This window comes from Microtus oregoni, unplaced genomic scaffold (genome assembly GCF_018167655.1).
Source record: "Microtus oregoni isolate MIOR12 unplaced genomic scaffold, Mior012 000081F_ref0000091, whole genome shotgun sequence".
NCBI lineage: Eukaryota > Metazoa > Chordata > Mammalia > Rodentia > Cricetidae > Microtus > Microtus oregoni.
This window is the reverse complement of record NW_024544541.1, coordinates 2,177,178-2,198,285: the sequence shown is the minus strand read 5'-3', so window position 1 is coordinate 2,198,285 and position 21,108 is coordinate 2,177,178. Positions and strand designations below refer to the sequence as shown.

Below are 21,108 nucleotides of genomic sequence, written 5' to 3'. Positions count from 1 at the left end.
ATGGACTCAGATTTGGGGAGAGCCAGAGGGTGTGTTCTTCTGTTCTCTTATATACTCACTAAAACTGTAATTTTAAAAAATGGCACAAGAGAGAAACACGTATACCATATGATGGAACTCACATGGAGGGGTTTTTATTGGAGGAAAGGGAATGGGAAAAAGGCTGGGAGTAAGGGGAGGGGAGGTGAAGGAAGGGAGGGGAGGGGAGGGGGGAGATCAGCCTCTGGTGACAGGAACAGAAGAAATGGAGGAGAAGGAGGAGGAGGAGGAGGAGGGAGGGAGGGAGAGGGAGAGGGAGAGGGAGGGAGAGGGAGGGAGAGGGAGAGAGAGGGAGAGAGAGAGAGAGAGAGAGAGAGAGAGAGAGAGAGCAAGGCCTACCTTTTAAAGGGGAACATAATAAACGTGCGCTTAGTGACTACAGCTGAGGACATATCCTGTCAGGACCCCAAGGGCAGTCCAGTGCAGATGCCTGAACACTAACACTAACTCCTGGGGCAGGGGCAGAAGACCCAGGTACCCTGAGGGAGCTGACTGGTACCTGGGGACACATCCTTATAGGAAGCCACTGAGTGACATTTGGGGTGAGAAGAGAAGAGAGATAGGACACCTGGAGACTGCAGATGGGCAAGGGGGAGGGGGAGCTGAGGGAAGAGCAAGAAATGATTGAGGGGAAGCCCGTTTGTCTGTCCCTGGAACATCCTTTCTTGGACACTCCCCACAGTGGGGCTGTGTGAAGGGGCACCGTCTGCCTCTGTCACTCGAGGTCGGGCTCCAGGAGCTCCTACGTCTCACACCTGCACTGGCCAGCTCGCCCTGTCGCTTACACCTAAGACACCCATAGCCTGCCCCCCCCCCCCCCCAGGCATCTTAGGGTTTTGTGAAGCTCCTCTACCGCAGCACATGAAGACACACAGCTATAAGAAATCAAAGTGGGTAAGAGCAGAGCGGCTGTGGCAGCCGTGGAATTTTTGAGCTACCAGAAGGCATTTAAGCATTTGGCCTTAGAGACTAAGGAAAACATCAGACCGGGCTGGATGACTTGGTGGGTATTTGCCTAATGGTTTGAGTTCAATTCTTGGGACTCATATGGTGGAAGGAGAGAACCAGGTTTCCATGAGTTGTCTTCACACTTTGTGTTCCTTCACACACACACACACACACACACACACACACACACACTGAAAACTTCAACATATTGGGAAGGAAACCAAAGCTGGGGATGGTAGCCTTTAATTCCAGCACTCTGGAGGCAGAAGTAGACAGATCTCTAGGACTTCATAAAGAGGTCCTATCTCAAAACAAAACAAAAAAGGAAAAGTGAGAAAAGAAACCAACGAAGTAGAAACTGGATAATGGAAACACTACCTACGGTTCTGGATTGGCAGTGTTAATGTAATGAAAATGGCTCTACTCCCAAAATTAACCTAGATCGTTATAGCGGGTACAGAAGTCCTGTGCTCATAGTTAAGCACCAGGCGAACCGGGAATGTTGCTTGTGGCAGGGTTGTTCCTTCCAAGTAATGGATGCATACTCTGTTATCCACCCAGAAGGCTGGGAGTGGATGTGGTTTAAATAGCTTGGTGACCTTTGCTCTCTCTGTGTGGCCAAGACCACACTGAAACCTCCCAGATCCTTATGGTGAGCTTGGTTTCTCTCCCCCAGTCAATCTATAGAACCTATCTTTATGGCCGGTGTCCCACGTACTTCACAAAGAGTTTCGATGTAGTCATGTCTGGTCTTTATTTAGCCTACTTTGTTCGTCAGAGATTTATGTGTACATGTGAGGCTAAGTTAATTAGCACCAGAAAAGTTTTCACCAAATTGTGCTGTGCTTAAATACGCCTAAAATAAACCACTAGGGGTCAGATTTCTGAAGTCTGAACCCAAACTGGTTATTTGGTCATGTTGAACCAAACTGCTTTCTTGCCCATCCCACAGACTGTCACTCTGCTAGCCACGGAGGCTGCAGAGACTGCAGCAGACATTCAATGCAGTACTCATTAAAATTCTGACAACGTTTCTTTTTCCGAGACATAGTTTCTCTGTGTAACCCTGGCTGTCCTGGAACTCGCTCTGTGTTCTGTAGACCGGGCTGGCCTCGAACTCAGAGATCCACCTGCCTCTGCCTCCCAAGTGCTGGGATTAAAGAGGTGTGCCTCCATGCCTGGCTCTGACAACATTCTCCACACATCTAGAAAAAAAAGCCTAAGAATTCATGTAGAACCACAAAAAAATCACAAAGAGCCAAAGCAATCCTTAGCGGTAAGAACATAGCTGGTTATATCACAATACTTGATCTCAAATTATACTACAGAGCTACAGTGACAAACACAATTTGATTTGGCATGAAACAGGCATTTAGACCAATAGAATAGAACAGAAGATGTCAAAATCAAGCCACAAAGCTATGGGAACCTAATTTTGGACAAAGGAGGTCAAACGTGGGGTGGTGGGGAAGGAGACGCGCTAATCAAGAGGAAATGCCGGTAAAGCTGGGTTTCCACCCACGGAAAACTGAAATCATATTCATGTCTTTTACTTTGTGTAAAGATGAACGTGAGGTGATTAAAGACCTTAATTTAAAACTTGAAATGCTAGACATTCTGGAAGAAAACATAAGGACTATTTCTCAAGGCACTGGGGTAGGCAAGAACTGCCCGAATAGAACAGGAACAGCCAGGAACCAGCCTTAAGCATCAACACACAGGACAATGTGAAAACAAGTTCCTGCACGGCAAAGGCAATGGCCAGCCGAGCAGTCACACAGCCCACTGCATGGGGAAAACCCTCGGTCAGCTGGACCTCGGGTGAGGCTCCTATCCAGAGTTTATCAAGGACTGCAGAGAGGAAACATCAAGGAAATAAAACGGCGGAACAACAGATGAGCTAATGAATGAGCAGATTGTAAACAGAAGAAACACACACAGAAACAAGAACTACTTTAAAGGGCTCACCATCCCCAGTCACTGGAGAAATGCAAATTAAAATTACTCCAAGACCACCTCATCCCACTCAACATGGCTGTCGCCAAGAAAGCCCACAACTTTGTCTTAGTTAGGATTGCTACTTCTGTGTGATGCAACACCATCACCAAAAGCAGACTGGGGACGAGAAAGGGTTCATTTGGCACACACTTCCATATCACAGTTTATCATTGGAGGAAGTCAGGACAGGAACTCAAGCAGGGCAGGAACCTGAAGGCAGCAGCTGATGCAGAGGCCACAGAGGAGTGCTGCTTACTGGCTTGCTCCTGGTGACTGCTCTACCTGCTGTCTTATAGAACCCAGGACCACCATTCTAAGGTTGATCCCACTCACCTGGGCTGGGCCTTCCCCGGGCAATCTCTAATGGAGAAAATGCCCTCCAGGCTTGCCTACAACTCAATCTCATGGAGGTATTTTCTCAATAGATGCTCATTCCTCTCTGATGACTCTGGTTTGTTGACTTAAAACTGGCCAGTACACACTCCCAACTGTTGGCTTCTGGGGAACGGAGACCCAGTTTTCTTTAAGGGTGTGGCCACTAGTAGGTTGACCATGGCCTAGTGGATGACCCCACCCATGAGTATTTAGGAGCACAAATTGGACTCAGTGAGTTATTAAAAAAAAAAAAAAAGGATACAAGGGCTGGAGAGATGGCTCAGCAGTGAAAAACACTGGCTGCTCTTCCAGAGGATGGGTTCAACTCTCAGTACCCACACAGTCGCTCATAATGGTTTGTAATGCCAGACCCAGAAGATCAGATGCCCTCTTCTGGCCTTCTTGGGTATTACACACATGGGTACACAGAAATACAGGCAGGCAACTACTACAAACAAATTTAAAAATAATTTTTCAAAAGATACAAAGTTGGGAGAGGTGGAGAGGTAGATGTGGAGTCAGGGGCAAGTTAGGGGTGGATTCCATCAAAATACATGTGTGGAGTTCACAAAGAATTAATAAAAATATCATTTATAAAAGAAGTCTGACAACAAATGCTGGGAAGGGTGTGGGGAAAGGGAACCTTTATTCACTGCTGGGGTGCAAATCAATGCAGCCAGTGTGGAAATCAGCTTGGAGGTGCCTGAAGAAGGACGCCTAAAAGAAATCCCACACTAGCTCAGAATTGGGTATAATAGAGGGTTATAGCAGGTCACAATCCTCTGCTAGAATGGGGAACAGCAACTGAATCCTGCAGCCAGAAAAGAGGCCAGACGAGCACTTTACATTGGCATAAATAGTATAAGAGACCACACCCAAGTGGGCAGGTAACTTAAAGGCTACTGGTGATAGGAATTCCTATAACACCTCCCCCTTTTGTTTAAATAAGAAGGTTCTAAGCCTAATACAAAGTTATATACAATAAGAACAAATATCAGGTATAAAAATGAGAATTACAACCAGCATAAACAATAGCAAGCAAGAAACATATGATAAGTGTTTCAATAATTATCCTAATGAGTTTAAGTCTTGTATATAAATAACTCAGCCAAGTCATGAGAGAAAAGTAACTACAACTATCTAGTCTTCAACCCCAATGAAGACCCTAGAAGGGAAATGATATTACTTTAATAAGCAGAAAGTGCAATCAAGCAACTTCCAAAATGTGCAACAAATGACAGAGACAACTGGATACCTGGGCAATCACCCAACGTCACATTTGCAACATTGGAGCAACTAACTTTGGCTAAGGCCTAGAGTAACTGACAGACCATTTTCAGAGGCAGGAAAATTTTCAAAACCATCTTACCCTGTCTGCTGCCTCCCACTACAGGTTCCTCCAAAACTGCAGAACTGACCTATGGCCCACCCATCACACTCTGGGCATTGACCAACAATCTCCACGCTCCATCGCAAAAATGTTTGCGCGTTCGTGTTTACTGCTGAACTAGTCACAGAGCAAGGCCATGGAACCAGAACAGATGTCCATCAACAGATGGATGGATGATGCAAATGGGGTGTATTTATACACAGAACGCTACTCAAGCAGTTTACAAATGAAATTGTGAGCTGTGTTCAGGAAAATGGGTAGAGCTGGAAAGTGTAACACTACACAAGGTGATCCAACCCCAAAACATGTTCTGTCACATTCCAATCACAGCCGGCAATGCATTCATGCGCATGTGTAAAAGGAGTCGCTCCATACAGCCTACAATTTAAAAAGGAGATCAAGAGAATATTAGGTGATAAGAAAGGGTGGAATGTAGGCCAAAGGTCACAGGAGGCATGAGAGAGGAGCATGTTTTTTAGTTTCAATTCTGTCATAGTGGTTTTGCATGGTGGATATGTAAAGTCAATTGTGTTCTGAGTAGCATGTTTTGCATTCCAAAAGAATACATTTTTTAAAAAGTTGTTTATGGCCAGGCGGTGGTGGCACATGCCTTTAATCCCAGCACTCAGGAGGCAGAGGCAGGTGGATCTCTGAGTTCGAGGCCAGCCTGGTCCACAAGAGCAGTTCCAAGACAGTCAGGGATGTACAGAGAAGCACTGTCTCAGAAAAAAAAAATCATTTATGTATATGAATGTGTGTATGTATTGTGTGTGTCTGTGTGTGCACACCTGCATGTGTGTGTGCATGTGTGTCTGTGAGCATGGAGGTGCCCCAGGGAACCACAACATGGTCTCTCTCTTCCCAGGGAACTCTAGCCTGCGTCTGGTTAGCAAGCACTAACCAGCAATATCTTTGCCCCATGTCCCCTCCCGTCACATGAGCCTGGCTCACACCCTCTTCACTCCATGCCCCAAAGGAAGAAACTTGAAATTTGGCATATAAACAAGTTTATTGTTAAAAAAGAAAACAATGTGACATTTGATACAGAGAAAGACATAAAGGGTCTCAGCTGTTTAAAAAGGCATTTGTTCTGATGTCTCCTGTTCTCTGGGACAGGTGCCAGTCTCCATAAGATGGAGGCAGTTTCCCCCGGGGGTGGGGGAACCCCACATTCTTGCTCCTGGACATTCCCTCTGCCATTCCTACCTGACAAAGACTGAGACCCCCAAGTTCCTCTCTATAGGACAGAGAGTGAGGACATACCCAAGTCACAAGCCCTGGCCTGGGCCCTCAGCGTGGCAGTGGCTTGACCTTCTGTGATGCTGTGTGTGGAGTCTGTCTGCAGACTCGGGCACTGGGGGCTGGGTTGCCAGCTGGTGGCCTTTGAGGAACTGTGTCCTGAAGGCTCTCACATCATGATGCCTTAATCCCTTGGTGACTTTATAATAAGAGCATTCTCCGAGGTGGGAGGAGGAGGTCAGTCTTCACTGGAGAAAGCAGGTTCCCCAGAGTGTGCTTTTGAAGGCCGTGTTTTGTCTCTTGCCCCTTCCCTGCCTATTTAATCCCACTTCTGGGTCACCATGCTCCTGCCCTGACGTTCTGTCTCAGTTCTGGCCCACAAACAACACCGTCAAGTGACCTTGGGCTAAAATGATCTATGAGCCAAAATAAACCCTTACTCCATTGGGGCTTATCACAGTGACTCAGAAGTCTAACTGTCCCTGGGGACTCAGGCTCCTCACTCAGGCATGGGTGGGCAACAGAAGCCGTGGTGATTACTGGAGTCCCCTTACCCGGCTCTCCCAAGTGGATGGTGCCGGACTCCCAGGACAGGGGAACAGCTTGGGGGTTCTCACTCCTGCCTAACCCAGCCCTTACCTTCTGCACTCACAAGGCAACAGGATCTCACCTATCCCAGGCTGGTTTGATCTTGTCATGTAGCCAAGGATAGCCTTGAGTTCTTGGTCCTCCTGCCTCCACCTTCTAAGTGTTAGGATTACAGATGTGTTCCACCATTCCCAGCTTATGTGGCACTGGGCATGGAACCCGGGGCTTTTGCACGGTGGGCAAATGCTCTAGCAGTTGAGCTACAGTCCCATAATGCACCATAATCAGCCTGTGGAGGCCTCTGTGATGCTCAGCCAAAGACCACACATACACACACACACGCGCGCGCACACACACACGCACGGTACACCTGCACTCTCAATGGCAACTCCCAGCTGTTCATATGGACTCAATGGTGTTTAACAAATATAGATCTTTGCCACTCAACAGAAAGGGACAAAAAGATATATAGACTTCCCTTAAAATCCCAGGCATTGAAACAACACAGGGCTTGAACAAGCTCACCCTTAGAGGTCAAAGAACGAACAGAGTGTCATTAATTTGGGGTCCTGTCCATGGTCACACACAGACATGGCCATTGCCTGGGATGCAAATAAATATACCCACAACGTTGGTTGGCTGGAGGGACAGAACATCTGAGCCATCCCCACCCCCATGGCTTGTTAGATCACAGTGAAGCATACGCAGATCACTTGCCAGGATGTCTTGTTGGTGACAGCAGTGGTGAACTGACATCTTGCTCAGCTAGGAGCTGAAGAATTCTCGGGGTTCCTCACACCCATCTCTAAGTGTGAGGAGCCTGCAGTCGGCGTGAACAGCCTGCAGAAGGCAGGATTTGGTATTCCTGGAAGACATCTGCCCCTTACATCTTCCAGGAACACATTGATTCCTGCTTCCCTTCCCAGAGGCCGCATCGTTGCAAGGAATCTTTAGATACCTGGAGGGCCAGCTCTGCTGTGTGGTGGGAAGGGCCGGAAGCAAGGCAGCTGTGTGTCTAGAGAGCACACATGGGATGCGGCATGAAGAAAACAAAAGATACGTGTGCCACCAACTGAATGGCGGTGCAGCTAAGTTAGCCCGGTTCTGAAGGGCTCAAGGTAAGTGCAGCCAGGGCTGAGTCTGGAACAGATGACTCTCATCTGCAGCTGCGCATCCCTGGCCGCTGCAATTAAACTGGGCCCAGACAGGGCAGTGCAGACCCACCCTGACTAACTGCCGGCTCGGGTTGGGTTCTGACTAACTCCTGAATGCAATCCTTTCCCTCATGGATATGCTGCCAAACCAAGCCTTGAGCATGTCTTCAAGTGCCAAGGTCCCTGGTCAACAGCGCAACCTTGGGGACTGAGGCTCTGGTGCAGAACTGCCTGCCTCAGGAGCGTTGGGAGCTGGAGGGCGGGAGAGCAGAAAGTGGAGGGGCCTGTTTCCTCCAGTTTGGCCAGCAGACAGCCTCATGACCCATGCAATCTGTGACACCTGGGACAGCAGTTTGTTCAGGCCCTTGGTTCCTCTGGAGAATCATTCCCAGGGCAGGCAGGTGCTGACCACTTTGGCCAACTAATGTGACTTCATTCCACAACTGTGGCTCATCCCCTGACACTGGATGTTGCCAGGTGGTTTTTTTCTACCAACGGACTGAGACCTGTGGGAGCCCCAGATGTTTAAGATAAAAACACAGCTGGGGATCTGCTGCACATCCACTCTGTGGTGTCTGCACATACTCTGTGGGGCTGCACACACTCTGTGGGGCTGCACACACTCTCTGGTGTCTGCACACACTCTGTGGGGCTGCACACACTCTGTGGGGCTGCACACACTCTGTGGGGCTGCACACACTCTCTGGTGTCTGCACATACTCTGTGGGGGCTGCACACACTCTGTGGGGGCTGCACACACTCTGTGGGGCTGCACACACTCTGTGGGGCTGCACACACTCTGTGGTGTCTGCACACACTCTCTGGTGTCTGCACACACTCTGTGGGGGCTGCACACACTCTCTGGTGTCTGCACACACTCTGTGGGGCTGCACACACTCTGTAGGAGACAAAAAACAAAATTCCTGAAAGTGAAATTCCAAGAAATAGCCCCAGTTAGGTTTTCTGGAAGCTTCTTCATTCCCTTCTCCACCACACACCCCTGGCCCAAGGTCAGGATGGGGGAAGAAGGGAAGTAGGCAACCAAGAACAGGGAGATCAAGCCCTTGGGAGAAAGGGCCAAGGTACTGGTCCAAGAACAGGGAGCTCTGAGTACACTGAGAATTTGGGGACCAAAGTGAGAAGAGGGTTTTATGGAGCGAGGAGAAGCCGGGAATATGGGCTGGAGAGATGGCTCAGTGGTTAAGAGCACTGTCTGCTCTTCCAGAGGACCCAGGTTCAATTCCCAACACCCACATGGCAGCTCACAACTGTCTGTAACTAGTTCCAAGGGATCTGACACCCTCATACAGACACATATGCAGGCAAAACACCAATGCATGTAAAATAAGGAAAAAATCATAAAAAGAAGCAGAAGATTAAGAGGATGGGACCATTTAAATGCAATCAATTAGCAGGAACATTTGCCCAGGACTGGAAATCAGAATCCAGCTTGCGACACCCAGAAGCCCATCTCAAGCATCAGTGTTTGGCTGGAAATGCTAACTGGCATGTCACCCCAAGGGCTCCTTCTGCCATTCATATGTCCCTATGTCCTCCCCACGAAGGGCTCATTCAGGGAGCCTGACTTTGCCATGGGATGCCCTTGTGGGTCCCCTGAAAACAAACAAACAAAAATCAGGTTCCCAGGGTGCTGGGAACAGGTTCTAGAATCTAACAGTTTCTGGTTGCCACTGGACTTATTTCAAATCATCAGTCACTGAGGTCCCACCGGCAGCAAAGTGGGTTGTCACCAGGAAAAGGTGTGACCTGCACGGAGTTTAGTATCTGCTTGTCCGCAGGAGACACCTGAGAGCCACCCAAGCAAGAGGCAGGCTTCCGCTTCTGCTGTTTCATCCCCCCCCCCGTCCCCCCCCCCCCCAGTCTCCGTCCCCTATCCCCGTGGGAACGATGGGGATGCAGGCAGCAGCAGTCACTGGCTCTGAGCCAGCCCAGGGAGAATGCCTACAAGGTCAGAGGTCCCCACGGTGGCGGTGGCGGCAGGGACCTTACTTCACTGGGGGTGCCTGAAGGAAGGAAGGCTGTGTCCCACACACAAGTGATCATACTTCCCCTTTCCCCAGAGACCTCTCTTCCCAGCCTCAGATTCCCACGTCCAGACAGGCAGGAAACTGGCCGAGGCTGTCTTCTTCACACTGTAATCAACTCAACGTGAGTCGTTTGCAAGCAACAATTTCTTTTAATGGAAAATAGAAAATTCAGGATATCCCAGGTCCCAAGGCTGAGAACTCCTTCCTGAGACACTGCTTGCCGTGGACAATGGTCCACAAGGTCTGAAGAGCAGTCCTGACTCTGAGCTTCACTCCTTCCTAACCCCGAGGCAGAAGGGGAAAGGGCAGCACAGGTGCAAGCCAAAGGACACTGACAATGTCTCCCGCCAGCCTTCCCAAGACGATTTTATTAGCGCTTGCTTCCGGAAAGAAAATCTTTGGTATTTCCCCACACTGGCCTCCCCTGTGCAAACTCCCCACAGATAGAGGCGAGTCATTCTTCTGGGTAAGAACAGGACATTCTAGGCTCAGGCTGGGCAGTGACTCACTGTTATTCAGAACGGTGACACAAAGCCTGTTCACCCTCTCTCCCGAGTCATGCAAGGCCTTCGGAGGGCTGAGTCCTAAAGAACAGAAGAGAACGCACTGGGGCTAAGAAGCCAGAGAGGCAGACCAAAAAAACAAAGGAACATTTGGCACTAAACTTGCCGCCTGGGTGGAATGTGAGTGGTGGCCCGTGGGCTCCCCCACATGGCCAAAGGTGGAAGCTCACCCGCAACTACCAGTGACGCCAGCCAGAAAAGGACCCCAGGGCATTCAGTGTGTGAACTTTCTGCCCAGGGTAGCTCTCTCGCAATAGAGGTGTTCTGTCAGTCTGGGTCACTGGAGGCCAGAGAAAGCAGAATTTTAACAAGAGTGCCTTTCATACAGAGCCCCCAGCTCAAGCTACACTGTGCACGCATCTTTAGTGAAAGTGAGGGTCTTTTCCATGTTCTGCCTGGGAGAAAAGTACGATCAATCAAAAGTAGAGAAACAGATTTCCTGATGCTCCTCATCAAACGAAAGCCCCTCTCTGGGAAAGTTCTGAAAGACACCGAGACTGTGTGACTGACACAGCGTGGCTGTGACACAGGGGCCATGGTAGCCCTTCTATGCCCTCCCTTGTCCACGTGACCAAACCGGAGGCTTGTGCCCTGAGAAGGTTGCTCTACATTGTCGGCTTTCTTTTAAAAAAAAAAAAAAATTAAAAATTCGGAGGCCCCGGAGGAGGCTGGATTTAGGAGCTGCCTATCCTGTTCCCAGTGGTACCAGGTTAAGGATGAAGAGAGGTGGAGGAGACACAGGCAGAGTCAGTTGCCAGGCTTGGAGCCCAAGAGAGGTAGCGTGAGAAGGCCTAGATGCAGCCTGCCCCCTAGTGTGGGGAATTGGCTATACATGCCCCAGAAAGAAGCTGTGAGCTGTAATCCTCACCCCCAGGAGCAGACAGAGAGCCCTATCTAATAGATCAGAAACACCTGATGGCCCAGTGATGGCAGAACAGTCCTTGTTGGGGGAAAGGGAGCCCGGGTCTTTAGATTTTGGAGGGGGAGACCTTTCTGACATGGCAGTGTCTGTAGCTGCCCCCCTTAGTGTATAGGGGGAGGTGAGGGCAGCAGGGAATGCAGAGGGCAGTGGCTATCAGGCACAGAGCAGGCAGACGCTGCCTGAAGGAGGACCAGGCAGATGCTGCCTGAAGGAGGACCAGGCGTCAGCTAGATGCACGGAGGGATGAAGGGATTCCAGAAGAGGCAGACTGCCGGAGGGAGCAGTCTCAGGACTGGTTCTACTCTTCTTGCCTGGCTCAGAACACTGCATTCTCCAGGAGTCTCTCCACCAACTCTGGCCCCTCTTCCTGCAGGAACCAGTGAAAGGATCGCTGTCTTATTCTGTGTTGTAGATAGTGATGAGGGTCTCTTTCCTGATGGGTTTGAAGGCATCTCCACAGCAGAGGTCCGAGTTCTGCCTTGTTTTTGTGTCTAGGCACCATAATTACACAGAACCAGGGGGCCCAGGAAGCGGGGAAGAATTCTGTCCTCCCTTCGCTGGGGCCTGATTCTGGCACCAGGCTCTGGAGAGCTGGGGCACATTGAGCGGGTGACAGAAAGCTGGAGAGTGACCTAGGCCAGGGTGATCCTGTCATCCCAGAAAGGCCTCGTAATCCATGTACCAAACCAGCTGCCCGGAAAGAGGCAGCACGCCTGAGATGGGCCATTTCTTGGGCTCATGGCCCACACGGCTCACCAGCGTGGTGATCTCACGTTTTGTCCTCCCCATGACCAGGACAGCTACCTTCTTGGCACGATTGATGAGGGGCAGGCTGAGGCTCATGCGCTGGTGGGGCCTGAACGGGCTCTCCGTCAGCACCACCAGCTGATCGCCATCCAGGCCAGCGGGGGACTGCGGAAAAAGGGAGGCCGTGTGCCCATCGGTGCCCATGCCCAGCAGTACCAGGTCAAAGCTGCTGTTAGCCACCAGGGCTGAGATCTCCCTGGCGTAAGACTGGGCGCCCTGGTCCTCTTCAGCACAGAGCCGCTGGTGCAGGTGCACCGGCATGGGGTGTATGTTGTAGTAGGGAACCCTGACATGCTGCAGCAGGTGAGCCTGCAGGCCCTGGAAGTTGGACTCTGGGTCTGAGAGCGGGACACAGCGCTCGTCAACCAGCCACAGGTGTGTGTGGGCCCAGGGGAAGCTGTAGTGCCCCATGGCCAGCTGCTGGAAGAGGGCGATGGGGCTTGACCCGCCTGACAATGCCAGGTGGAACTTACCAAAGAGCCTTACGGACTGCACTGCAGTGGCTTCGATGTCACTGGCTAGCCTCGAGATCAGCTCCTCTGGCCAAGCAGTGACCAGCGGGCTCTGTCTGTACTGGGCCCTGAGGACCTGGAAGTCACTGGGCTTTGGGACTGACCCTAACTCTGGCATCAGCACCTCTAGCTGCTGCTGGGAGAAGGACAGCTGGCCACCACTGAACTCAAAATCCAACAGATGGCCATTCTCTGCTCCCCCTGGGTAGAGGCGTGGCACTTCGAGGGCCAGGCTGTCCAGTAAGGGGGTCCAGAAGATCCAGGAGGCCAGCAGATTCTCTGTGGTGATGAAGGACTCCTTTCGGCCATGGAAGATGTGAGACAAGAGGGTGGAGTAGGCATCTTGCTCCCGCACAGGTCTGTAGGCATAGTAATCAGACAGAGGACGGCCGAAAAGGTGGAGCCCAGGCTCGCCGTGCACCTCCTTCCAGCTCTGGGTAGGTAGATGGGGCTTGAACAGGTTCTGGCTGACCAAGATGGTGGGGTGGCCCAGCTCTCCATGTCCAATGTAGAAGACAATCTGCTGGGGCAGGCACCGACTCTGCTCCGACGCCCAGCGTCTCTCGCTCTGGGTGCAGTACGCCCGGTTCTTAAACAAGATCCGAACATAGCCCACTCTCTCATCCAAGGCCTTGCCAGACATCAGGATGAAAGGCACACCCTCCCAGCGCAGGTTATCAATGTAGACGAGGACACCTGGTGTGGGGAGAGAGCAGACAGTGCTACCACAGCCTGGAGCCCGCAAAGCCGCCCACCCTGCTTCCCGGGCCCCTGCCCAGCCTGTCTTGCTGGGCCTTCAGCCTTCTGCTATCTCTTCTTCCCAGGCAGGGATGGAAACAGCCAGTGGCGTTCCTTCTACGGTCATAACACCAGCTCTCTGAGGTCTCTCTGAGAGACCTGGTCTAACCAGGCTTGGAGCCTGCCATGGAAGGCTCTCTGGTGGGACAGAAGAGGTGAGAGGCAGGTTGGATCTTGATGGGGAAGGGCAGTTCCCTTTGCATGAGGCCCCCAGAATGCCAAACAAAGTCATGCGTGAGGGGAAGCTAGGTGGGCAGGGGAGGGTAAAAAGGAGTTTGTAGAGTGGGAGTGCATGTGTGTGCGTGTGTGTGTGTGTGTGTGCGTGTGTGTGCATGCATGTGTGTGCATGTGTGTGTGCGTGTGTGTGCATGCATGTGTGTGCGTGCCACAGTCACAGATGCCGGGCGCAGATATACTACACACGAATTCAAGCCTGACCGAGGCTTTGCCTTTTTGCCTCCCCTCTTGTATCCTCACTGAGGACAACACTGTGCCTGCCTCCAGGGTGTGTGAGTGCTGAGTGAGAAGAGGCACACCCACAGCCTGGAACATCAAACAGCCTATATACAGGGGCTGTCCCATGGCCATAGTCTCTTCCTACCAGGAGCCAGCCGCTCTCCCCAAAAGCTTCTGGAACTTTCCAGGTGGCTCTAGCAGGTATCTGCTGGCCAATGTGGTGTCTGTCTACACGGACATTCCCTGGCTGTAGCTGGATAAAGGTTTGCCATATTATGGAAGCCATATACACAGCCCATGAAGGTGGCACCTATCTGAGCCCTCAGGAGACCTTTCTGGAACTGAATGGGGGCTGATGTGGGTGACCTGAAGCTTTAAAATGGAGAAGGCCTGGGGGTGGTAATCACCACACACTGAGTACTCTTGTAAAGATTCTTGATTAGTCCGAACTACCACGCTTCAAAGGACACTGGGTGGGACAGCTGCTTCCTGCTGTTGGTGGACCCACAGCTGGTGGTGGCCTCGTGGTTGATGGCCCCACTGCTGAAGGCTCTAATGCCTACCTGCAAAGGTTGGTGTCAGGCTCTGGTAGCTGTCTGGCTTCTGCAGCTCCTGGCGCACCTGCCCACTGTAGGCCTGGTACTGGCCCAGGATGGCGCTGTTCTTCTGCAGCCCCCGCAGGGCCTGGAAGGCCTGGAGCTTGTGCTGCAGCACAGCAGCCGAGCTGCTGATGTTGTGGGGCAGCTCCATGGCCACCAGCGTGAGGATCTCCGTCAGATGGTTCTGCAGCGTGTCACGGATGACGCCGTACTCCTCGTAGAAGCTGGCTCGGCCTGAGTGACAAGGGGGCTGTCAGCAGGGTCCTCATGGTGGTGAGACACTACAGTCCCCTGTCACTCGTTCTCATACCTCATTCCTTCATCTGAAGAACCTACGACAAGGTGTGCCGCTGCAACCTCAACTTGAGACAGCAAAGGGGACAGCTGGGGAAACGTCCCTCCATCAAGAACCACTCTCAGAAAAGGGATCATCCCACTGGGCTGTTCTAGTCTCAGGGCTAGGCAGAAAACATCTGTGTATCTTGGCTGGCCTCCTTGCCGCCCTCCCTCCCTGGGCACTGACCAACAGCGGAGGGGGGTAACCTGGCCAGGACGAGAGGAGGGTAGGATGGCAGAGAACAGACTAGGATGGCTCTGACATCCTCTTCCGAGTGTGCGTTGCTTAGTTAACTGGTTGGGTATCTGACCACTAGACAGAAACAAAAACACCACCCATGATCCACTGCTAGAGTCCACTAAGCCAGGGCATGTGGGAAAGTGAAGAAGTGGGAGAGAAGAACGAGGAAATAAAACCGTTAGGTATGATAGAGGATCATGGAAGGCTCCCCTGAGACCAGAGCACTGCAGGTGAAGAGACCCTCAGGTGCACAGCTCTGAGGCAGAAGAGACGGAGCCTGCTGGGGCTGGACACGAGAAACAAGGAGATGGCAGAGACGAGGCTGGAGCGGAGTTAGGTCCTGTGGGATGAGGGAAGCCCCTGGACGACCCCAGTGGAGCAGGCCTGAGTCACATGAGAGCGGGATCCTGGCCTGCTGTGTGGCAAGACTGTGGAGGCCGGAAGATGGAAGGGAGGGCCAGGCTTCCGCTAGAGCAGTGGCCCAGGAGCTAGAGTCATTTCCGTCTGGAACTGACTGCACTGGCCAACAGAAGAGGACAGCATGAGTGACAGGAGGCAAGGAGGGGGCAAAGGCAGACCCTCAGACTGGGCCTAAGCAACAGGGGGGCCGGCGGTAACACTCGCGGCGATGGGAGGATGCTAACTGATTCCTGTGTACTCTCAGCCCCTAGGGGCTTGGGCCTCCAATACTGCAGGCCTGCCTTCTCCAGCCCACCTGATGCTGGCCGTTCAGGTCTGCACCTGAGGCCCACAGTGGGGACAGAGTTGTCGTGTGCCTGCTACTTCAGCTATTGCCTCCTTCACACGAGAGACCGTGGAAGGGATGAATGCACACATCCTGGCCCATGGTATCACAAGAAGACAGCATTGCTTTGATTGAGAAGGAACTTATTTGGAGAGGATCTAGGGACTGAAAAGATGGGTCAGTAGTTAAGGGGATCAGAGTTCAATTCCTGATACCCACAGCAGTCGGCTCACACCTGCCTGTAACGCTAGCTTCAGGGGTTGCACCTGGCAGCACCTTCTTCTGGCCTCTGAGGGTAGCAGCACAATCATGTGTGTACACAGACGTGAGTGCAAACATATGTACACACACACACAAAAGTCAAGTCATAATAAATAAATAAACAGGCTATGAACTGGCCCACACGGGCAGGATCTCAATAAGCAATCATCACTGACGTAGGGGTTAATTACAGATCAGAAGGGGCCGGGAGAGTCGGAGTAGAAGAGACACGTGATGCTGCAAAGCGGGGCAGGATGAGAGCTGAAAGGAAGGCTGGGTGGAGCCTGGCAGCAGAATCTTACCCAGCACACATGGGGCCCTGGGCTCCAACCTCAGCACCACAAAGAAGAAACAAACAAAAGTTGCTGTACCGCGTGTGACTCCGCACTAAAATCTAGCAGTGCATTGTTTAAGGACACGGACATCCATGACAGGAGTAAGGAGAACTGAGGGCTGGCTGAGGTGGGGAAGATGACTCAGCGACATGCGTGTCATGTACACATGAGTATCTCTGTTCAGATTCCCGGCACCCATGTAAGAAGCTGGGCATGGCAGTTCACACCTGCATCTCCAGCCCTGAGGAGGTGGAGGCAGGGGAGTCCTAGTAGCAGCTGGTTGGTCACAAAGAGACCCTAACTCAAATTAAGTCCTGTGGGGAATGACTGAGGAAGACACTTGGCTCCCCGCAAGTATACATATGTACACACACGCGTACTTACAAAGATGTACAAACATACAAACAGATGTAAGCACACTCACAGTTGGGACCAACAGAGAACAGGAATAGGACAGAGTCCAAGGACACAGACCCAAGGGCTGTTACCGCGCTTTTAACTGGGGGGAGGCTGTAAGAGTGACCCGTGGAGACGGGGGCCTGCAGACAGCCTGGCAACCCGAGTTCATTCCACAGGTCCCAGAAGATGGAAAGTTGTCATCTGACCTTCACATGTGTGCCACGGCATGCACACACCCATACGCGCACATAAATAAGTAATAAGTGTACTAAAGGGTTTCTGAAGTATAGAACTAGTAGGAAGGAGTTTGGATGTGGAGCAGTGGTAGGATGTTTATTTATCATGCTCGAGGCTCCAGGCTCATTCCCAGGAGGGCAAAATAAAAAATTTAAATTAAAACCCGTTTGCATTGCTTATTACAGAGTTATATTTACCTTACATGTATTTTCTGAGCACTATTTTACCTGGAATCTAGTTAATATTTAATGCAAACAGAGAGGGGAGGCAATCCCAGGTTAGACTTCTGGAGCTGAGCATGCTCGTCCTGAGCAGGTTCCCTGAGTCAGCAGAACCTGCCCTGCTGGAGAGACACGGTGACCATTGGGAACTGAAAAGGGCAGCTTGGGGGCTAAAGAGGTGGTCAGAGGCTAAGAGCACTTGCTACTCTTCCAGAAGATCTGAGTTCAGTTCCCACACCCTCAACCATCTAAACTCCAGCATCAGGGGATCTGATGCCCTTTTCTGGGCTCCACAGACATTGTACTCCCCCCCCCTCTCTCTCTCTCTCACACACACACACACACACACACACACACACACACACACACACACACTTAAAAGTAAAAATAGAGACTAGCAGTGGTGGCCCAACCTTTAATCCCAGCACTCGGGAGGCAAACTTCTGTGAGTTTGAGGCCAGCCTGGTGTACATAGTGAGCTCCAGGACAGCCAGGGTTACATATTGAGACCCTCTCTTGAAAAGAAAAAACAACCCAAAAAATAAAAGTAGAAGCCTTTAAAGAGATGCGTGTCTTTTAAAAATGATAGTTTCAGGGAGCTGGAGATGGCAGAATTCGTAGCTCTTACAGAGGACCAGGGTTCAGTTCCCAGCACCCACATGGCGGCTGACAACTATGTTCCAGTTCCAGGGGTCTGTCCCGTTTTCTGACTCCCACAGGCACCAGGCATTCATGCAATGCACAGACATATATTTAAGCAAGATGCTTATATGCATACAATAGAAACAAATAATTTTTTAAAAGGTACTTGGCATTTTACGAGAACTGCCCATTTAAAATCGCTGGTTCTGGAGAGTGCTGGCATGGCTTCTGGTGGCCGTCCCTGAAGGGTCACTGGAGGTACAGGTGAGGCAACAACAGACTTCGCCAAGCCTGAGATTCGAACCCTGCTAATTATAGCCTCAGGAAGAAGCTGGCTGCTGGCTCAGCCTGGCACCCTCGATGGCAAGCCCAGCTTCAGAGATGCTCAAACATGAAAACCCGTACCTGATAAAATCAATGAATTAGAGCAGATTGAAGCAGAGAGAGGGTGGTTACGGCTTTAAGAACGATGCATTTTTGATGGAGAGAGAGCACCGGCGTCCTTAAAAGCCCGCTTTCTGCTTACTATTCATTAATTTCCTAAACCCCTGAGTGGCCCCTTTCCTATTTTTATCCACCCACTGCTGGATTCTGGGAGATTGTTTGCCTGGGGTTCACTACCTGCCGAGTGGAAGAGAGCTGTCTTTATTTCTTCATTGCAGACTCAGGGGTGTGCTTGTGTTAGCACAACCCATAGACTTGTGGTCTTGTGTCTCTGCTCCCAGCGTGGTCATCTATGAAGGAGCAGGGCTATGGCCTGAGCCACACATGAACAAGAAAGAGACCGTGTTCGGGGCTCAGCAGCTGAGCAGCAGGTGAAAAGCCAGACACTGGCGCTCCCATGGTTCTCAGTGTGCTGACTTGTCCAGGAACTGCCGGTTGTTGGGGACTGATGTTTCTTTCCCCTAAAGGGGGTGTGTACTGGCTTCATGCACCCTTTTCCTAGGTTAAAGGTCGCCAGCTAACATCCACATTGTTGAGAAGAGAAAGGGCAAGCAGTATGGCCAACTCAAAGAAAGACCCCGTGAACTCAGCTCCTAACTGCGAGTCCAGAGTGGATCATGACTTTGCCCTCTGTCATCCTGCTCAGTCTAAGGGAAGGAAGATGGCTCCAAACTGCTCACCATCCTGGGAGCCCCACTGTGGAGATATATACCAGAGGAGAAATAGTTAAGATCATAAGTGTTCTAGAAGTCGAGGTGAGCTGCGCAATATTGCAAAGTACTAAAACATACTGAGTCACAAAGTTTAAGTTGTGAATTTTACAGAGTGTGAATCTGATTTCAGAAAAAAAAAATTCAGAAAGTACTGTTTAAAATAGCAAAAACTGAAAACAACCAAAATGCCTAGTTATAGAATTTAAACTACATATTCTGTGATATAAATAGAACTGAACAAAATATAGAGCTGTTAAAAATATATTACTCAGATTATCAATATATGGAAAGGTAGATGGGGCTCACTAAGAAAGGACAAAGGGCATTCTAGACCAATCGCAGGTTGTCACACATCAAGCCAACCTTGGTGGGAACAGGCATTTTAAGATCGCTCCTCTCCTGGTAAACTTGGAGAGCATCTCTATTTGTTAATTACGCCCATGGATATCATCTAATTTAATACAGAGAATCACCCAGAGAACATTACCAGGCTTCTTCGCACTATAAAAGGTGAGCTAGGGGTCAAGCCTCCAGAAATGATCTAATACCCACTCCCATTGCTTTGGTGCTTTGGGAGAGCTGGGTTTCCCAGCTAAAATAGATACTTTAACGAAACAAAGGAAAAATTACTAAAAGCCAGCAGCAGTCCCTATCAATGTCTTCTGGGACCGCTAAAAATAAAGACGGTGAGAGCGGAGCAGCGGAGAGACTGTCTGACTGCAGGCTGCTTCTTCCCTTCTCCCCATCGCCCTCCCTCTGCACAGGAGGATGCAGCCACCCCAGCTCAGCATGCAGACAGCACAGCAGATGGGTCACATGGGTGAAGGAAAGCAGGACAACTGGTGTTACCTGGGAGGACCCTGGCTGTTCTGGTCCCTTGGTGAGAGGCACAGGGCAGTCACTCTAACTCACGATCCTTTCCCTAGAGCCTGGATAGAGACCCTGCCTAGGAGAGACAGCCTCAGGGAGTGCCCTGTGCAGAGGGACGCTGGGTTGGTAAGGAGTGCCCAAAAATACAAGGTAGTGAGGGAGGCCAATTCCTGAGACCTGGGCACTGAGAGGATGAGGAACACAATGACTAGAGGCTTGGGTTCTGATGATCCAGAGGCTGCTTCAAACCCAGAGCACACACTACTGAACCTCTGCTGTTAAAGACAGGATTCCTCACCAAGGTCACATCCACAGCCCATGCAGCCCTGAAGGCCCCAGGGCATCTGTGACTGGGGGAAGGGGTCAGGGCCTCCTGCGGGTTGAACCCAGGTCAGACACTGCAGGGTTACTGCTGGCTCCTTCTTTTCTCCTCCAGTGTGCCCCCAGCCTGTGCTGCAGCCTCTGCAGCAAGCTCCACTGAGCCAAAGGCTGCGGCAGAAGCCGTGGAGGGGAGGGAGCTGGGGAGCTGCTGCCGTCCAGGTGGGTGGGGTGGGAGAGAAAGAGCCAAATGACCTTGCAGTTCAAAAGTTCCTTTCTGGCTACTGCAGTGGCCGGGCAAGGGGAGAACAGGCCTGGGTAGTGGCTCCTCCCCTCCCAGAAGGCAGGGTACATCTACCCCTAGGTAGGAATAATGCAGGAGGCAGTGGACAGGGAATGGCTTGTGACCTTGGTCTTTTTGCTTAAAATTCAAACTGTAGGACTCAGCCCTGGAAACATTGAGCCCACACTGAGGCCAACAGGAACCGTCACTCATCGAAGCCCACCATGGCCACCAGATGTTGGCACCTGGGTGGATCTGCAGTTCCTGTCCAGAAGGTGGGGGAGGGAACTGTACTCGAGTCACAGAGCTTCTGTGGGCACCTCCTGAGGGTGCCAATAAGACTGCCCTCCCAGCACTCACATGTGCTCATCCTATGGCCAAAGTGGCCCATGGCAGAGGCCCTCCTGCTGGGCTAGAGGTTTGGTGGCAGAATTTCCCGTTTTTCTCTGGGCCTGTACCCAGCAGGGCAGCAGCCCCGCCAGCCAGCTACACAACTGACACCAGAAAAACGAAGTGGTAGCTTGTGTCTATATCCCAGCACTTGGGAGCCTGAGGCAGGAGGATTTCTGTGAGTTCAAGGCCAGCCTGAACAATATTATAAGATGGAGGCCAGCCTAGGCTATACTG

At 51.2% G+C, this 21,108-nt stretch overlaps 1 protein-coding gene across 3 annotated transcripts in view; it reads right to left on the bottom strand.

Annotated features, from left to right (window-relative positions):
- Positions 1-9,905: 9,905 nt before the first annotated feature.
- LOC121441804 (GDH/6PGL endoplasmic bifunctional protein-like) overlaps positions 9,906-21,108 on the bottom strand; it is a 29,502-nt gene continuing 18,299 nt past the window's right edge. For 2 of the 3 annotated variants that reach the window (XM_041643119.1, XM_041643118.1), the window contains exons 4-5: positions 14,401-14,670; positions 10,222-13,279 (exon numbers count right to left, since the gene is read on the bottom strand). In XM_041643119.1, the coding sequence (XP_041499053.1) occupies positions 11,916-13,279; positions 14,401-14,670 (1,634 nt within the window). In that variant the 3' untranslated portion in view covers positions 10,222-11,915. Of the gene's footprint in view, positions 13,280-14,400; positions 14,671-21,108 lie in introns of all 3 variants that reach the window. The other variant, XM_041643120.1, reaches the window with a different exon arrangement.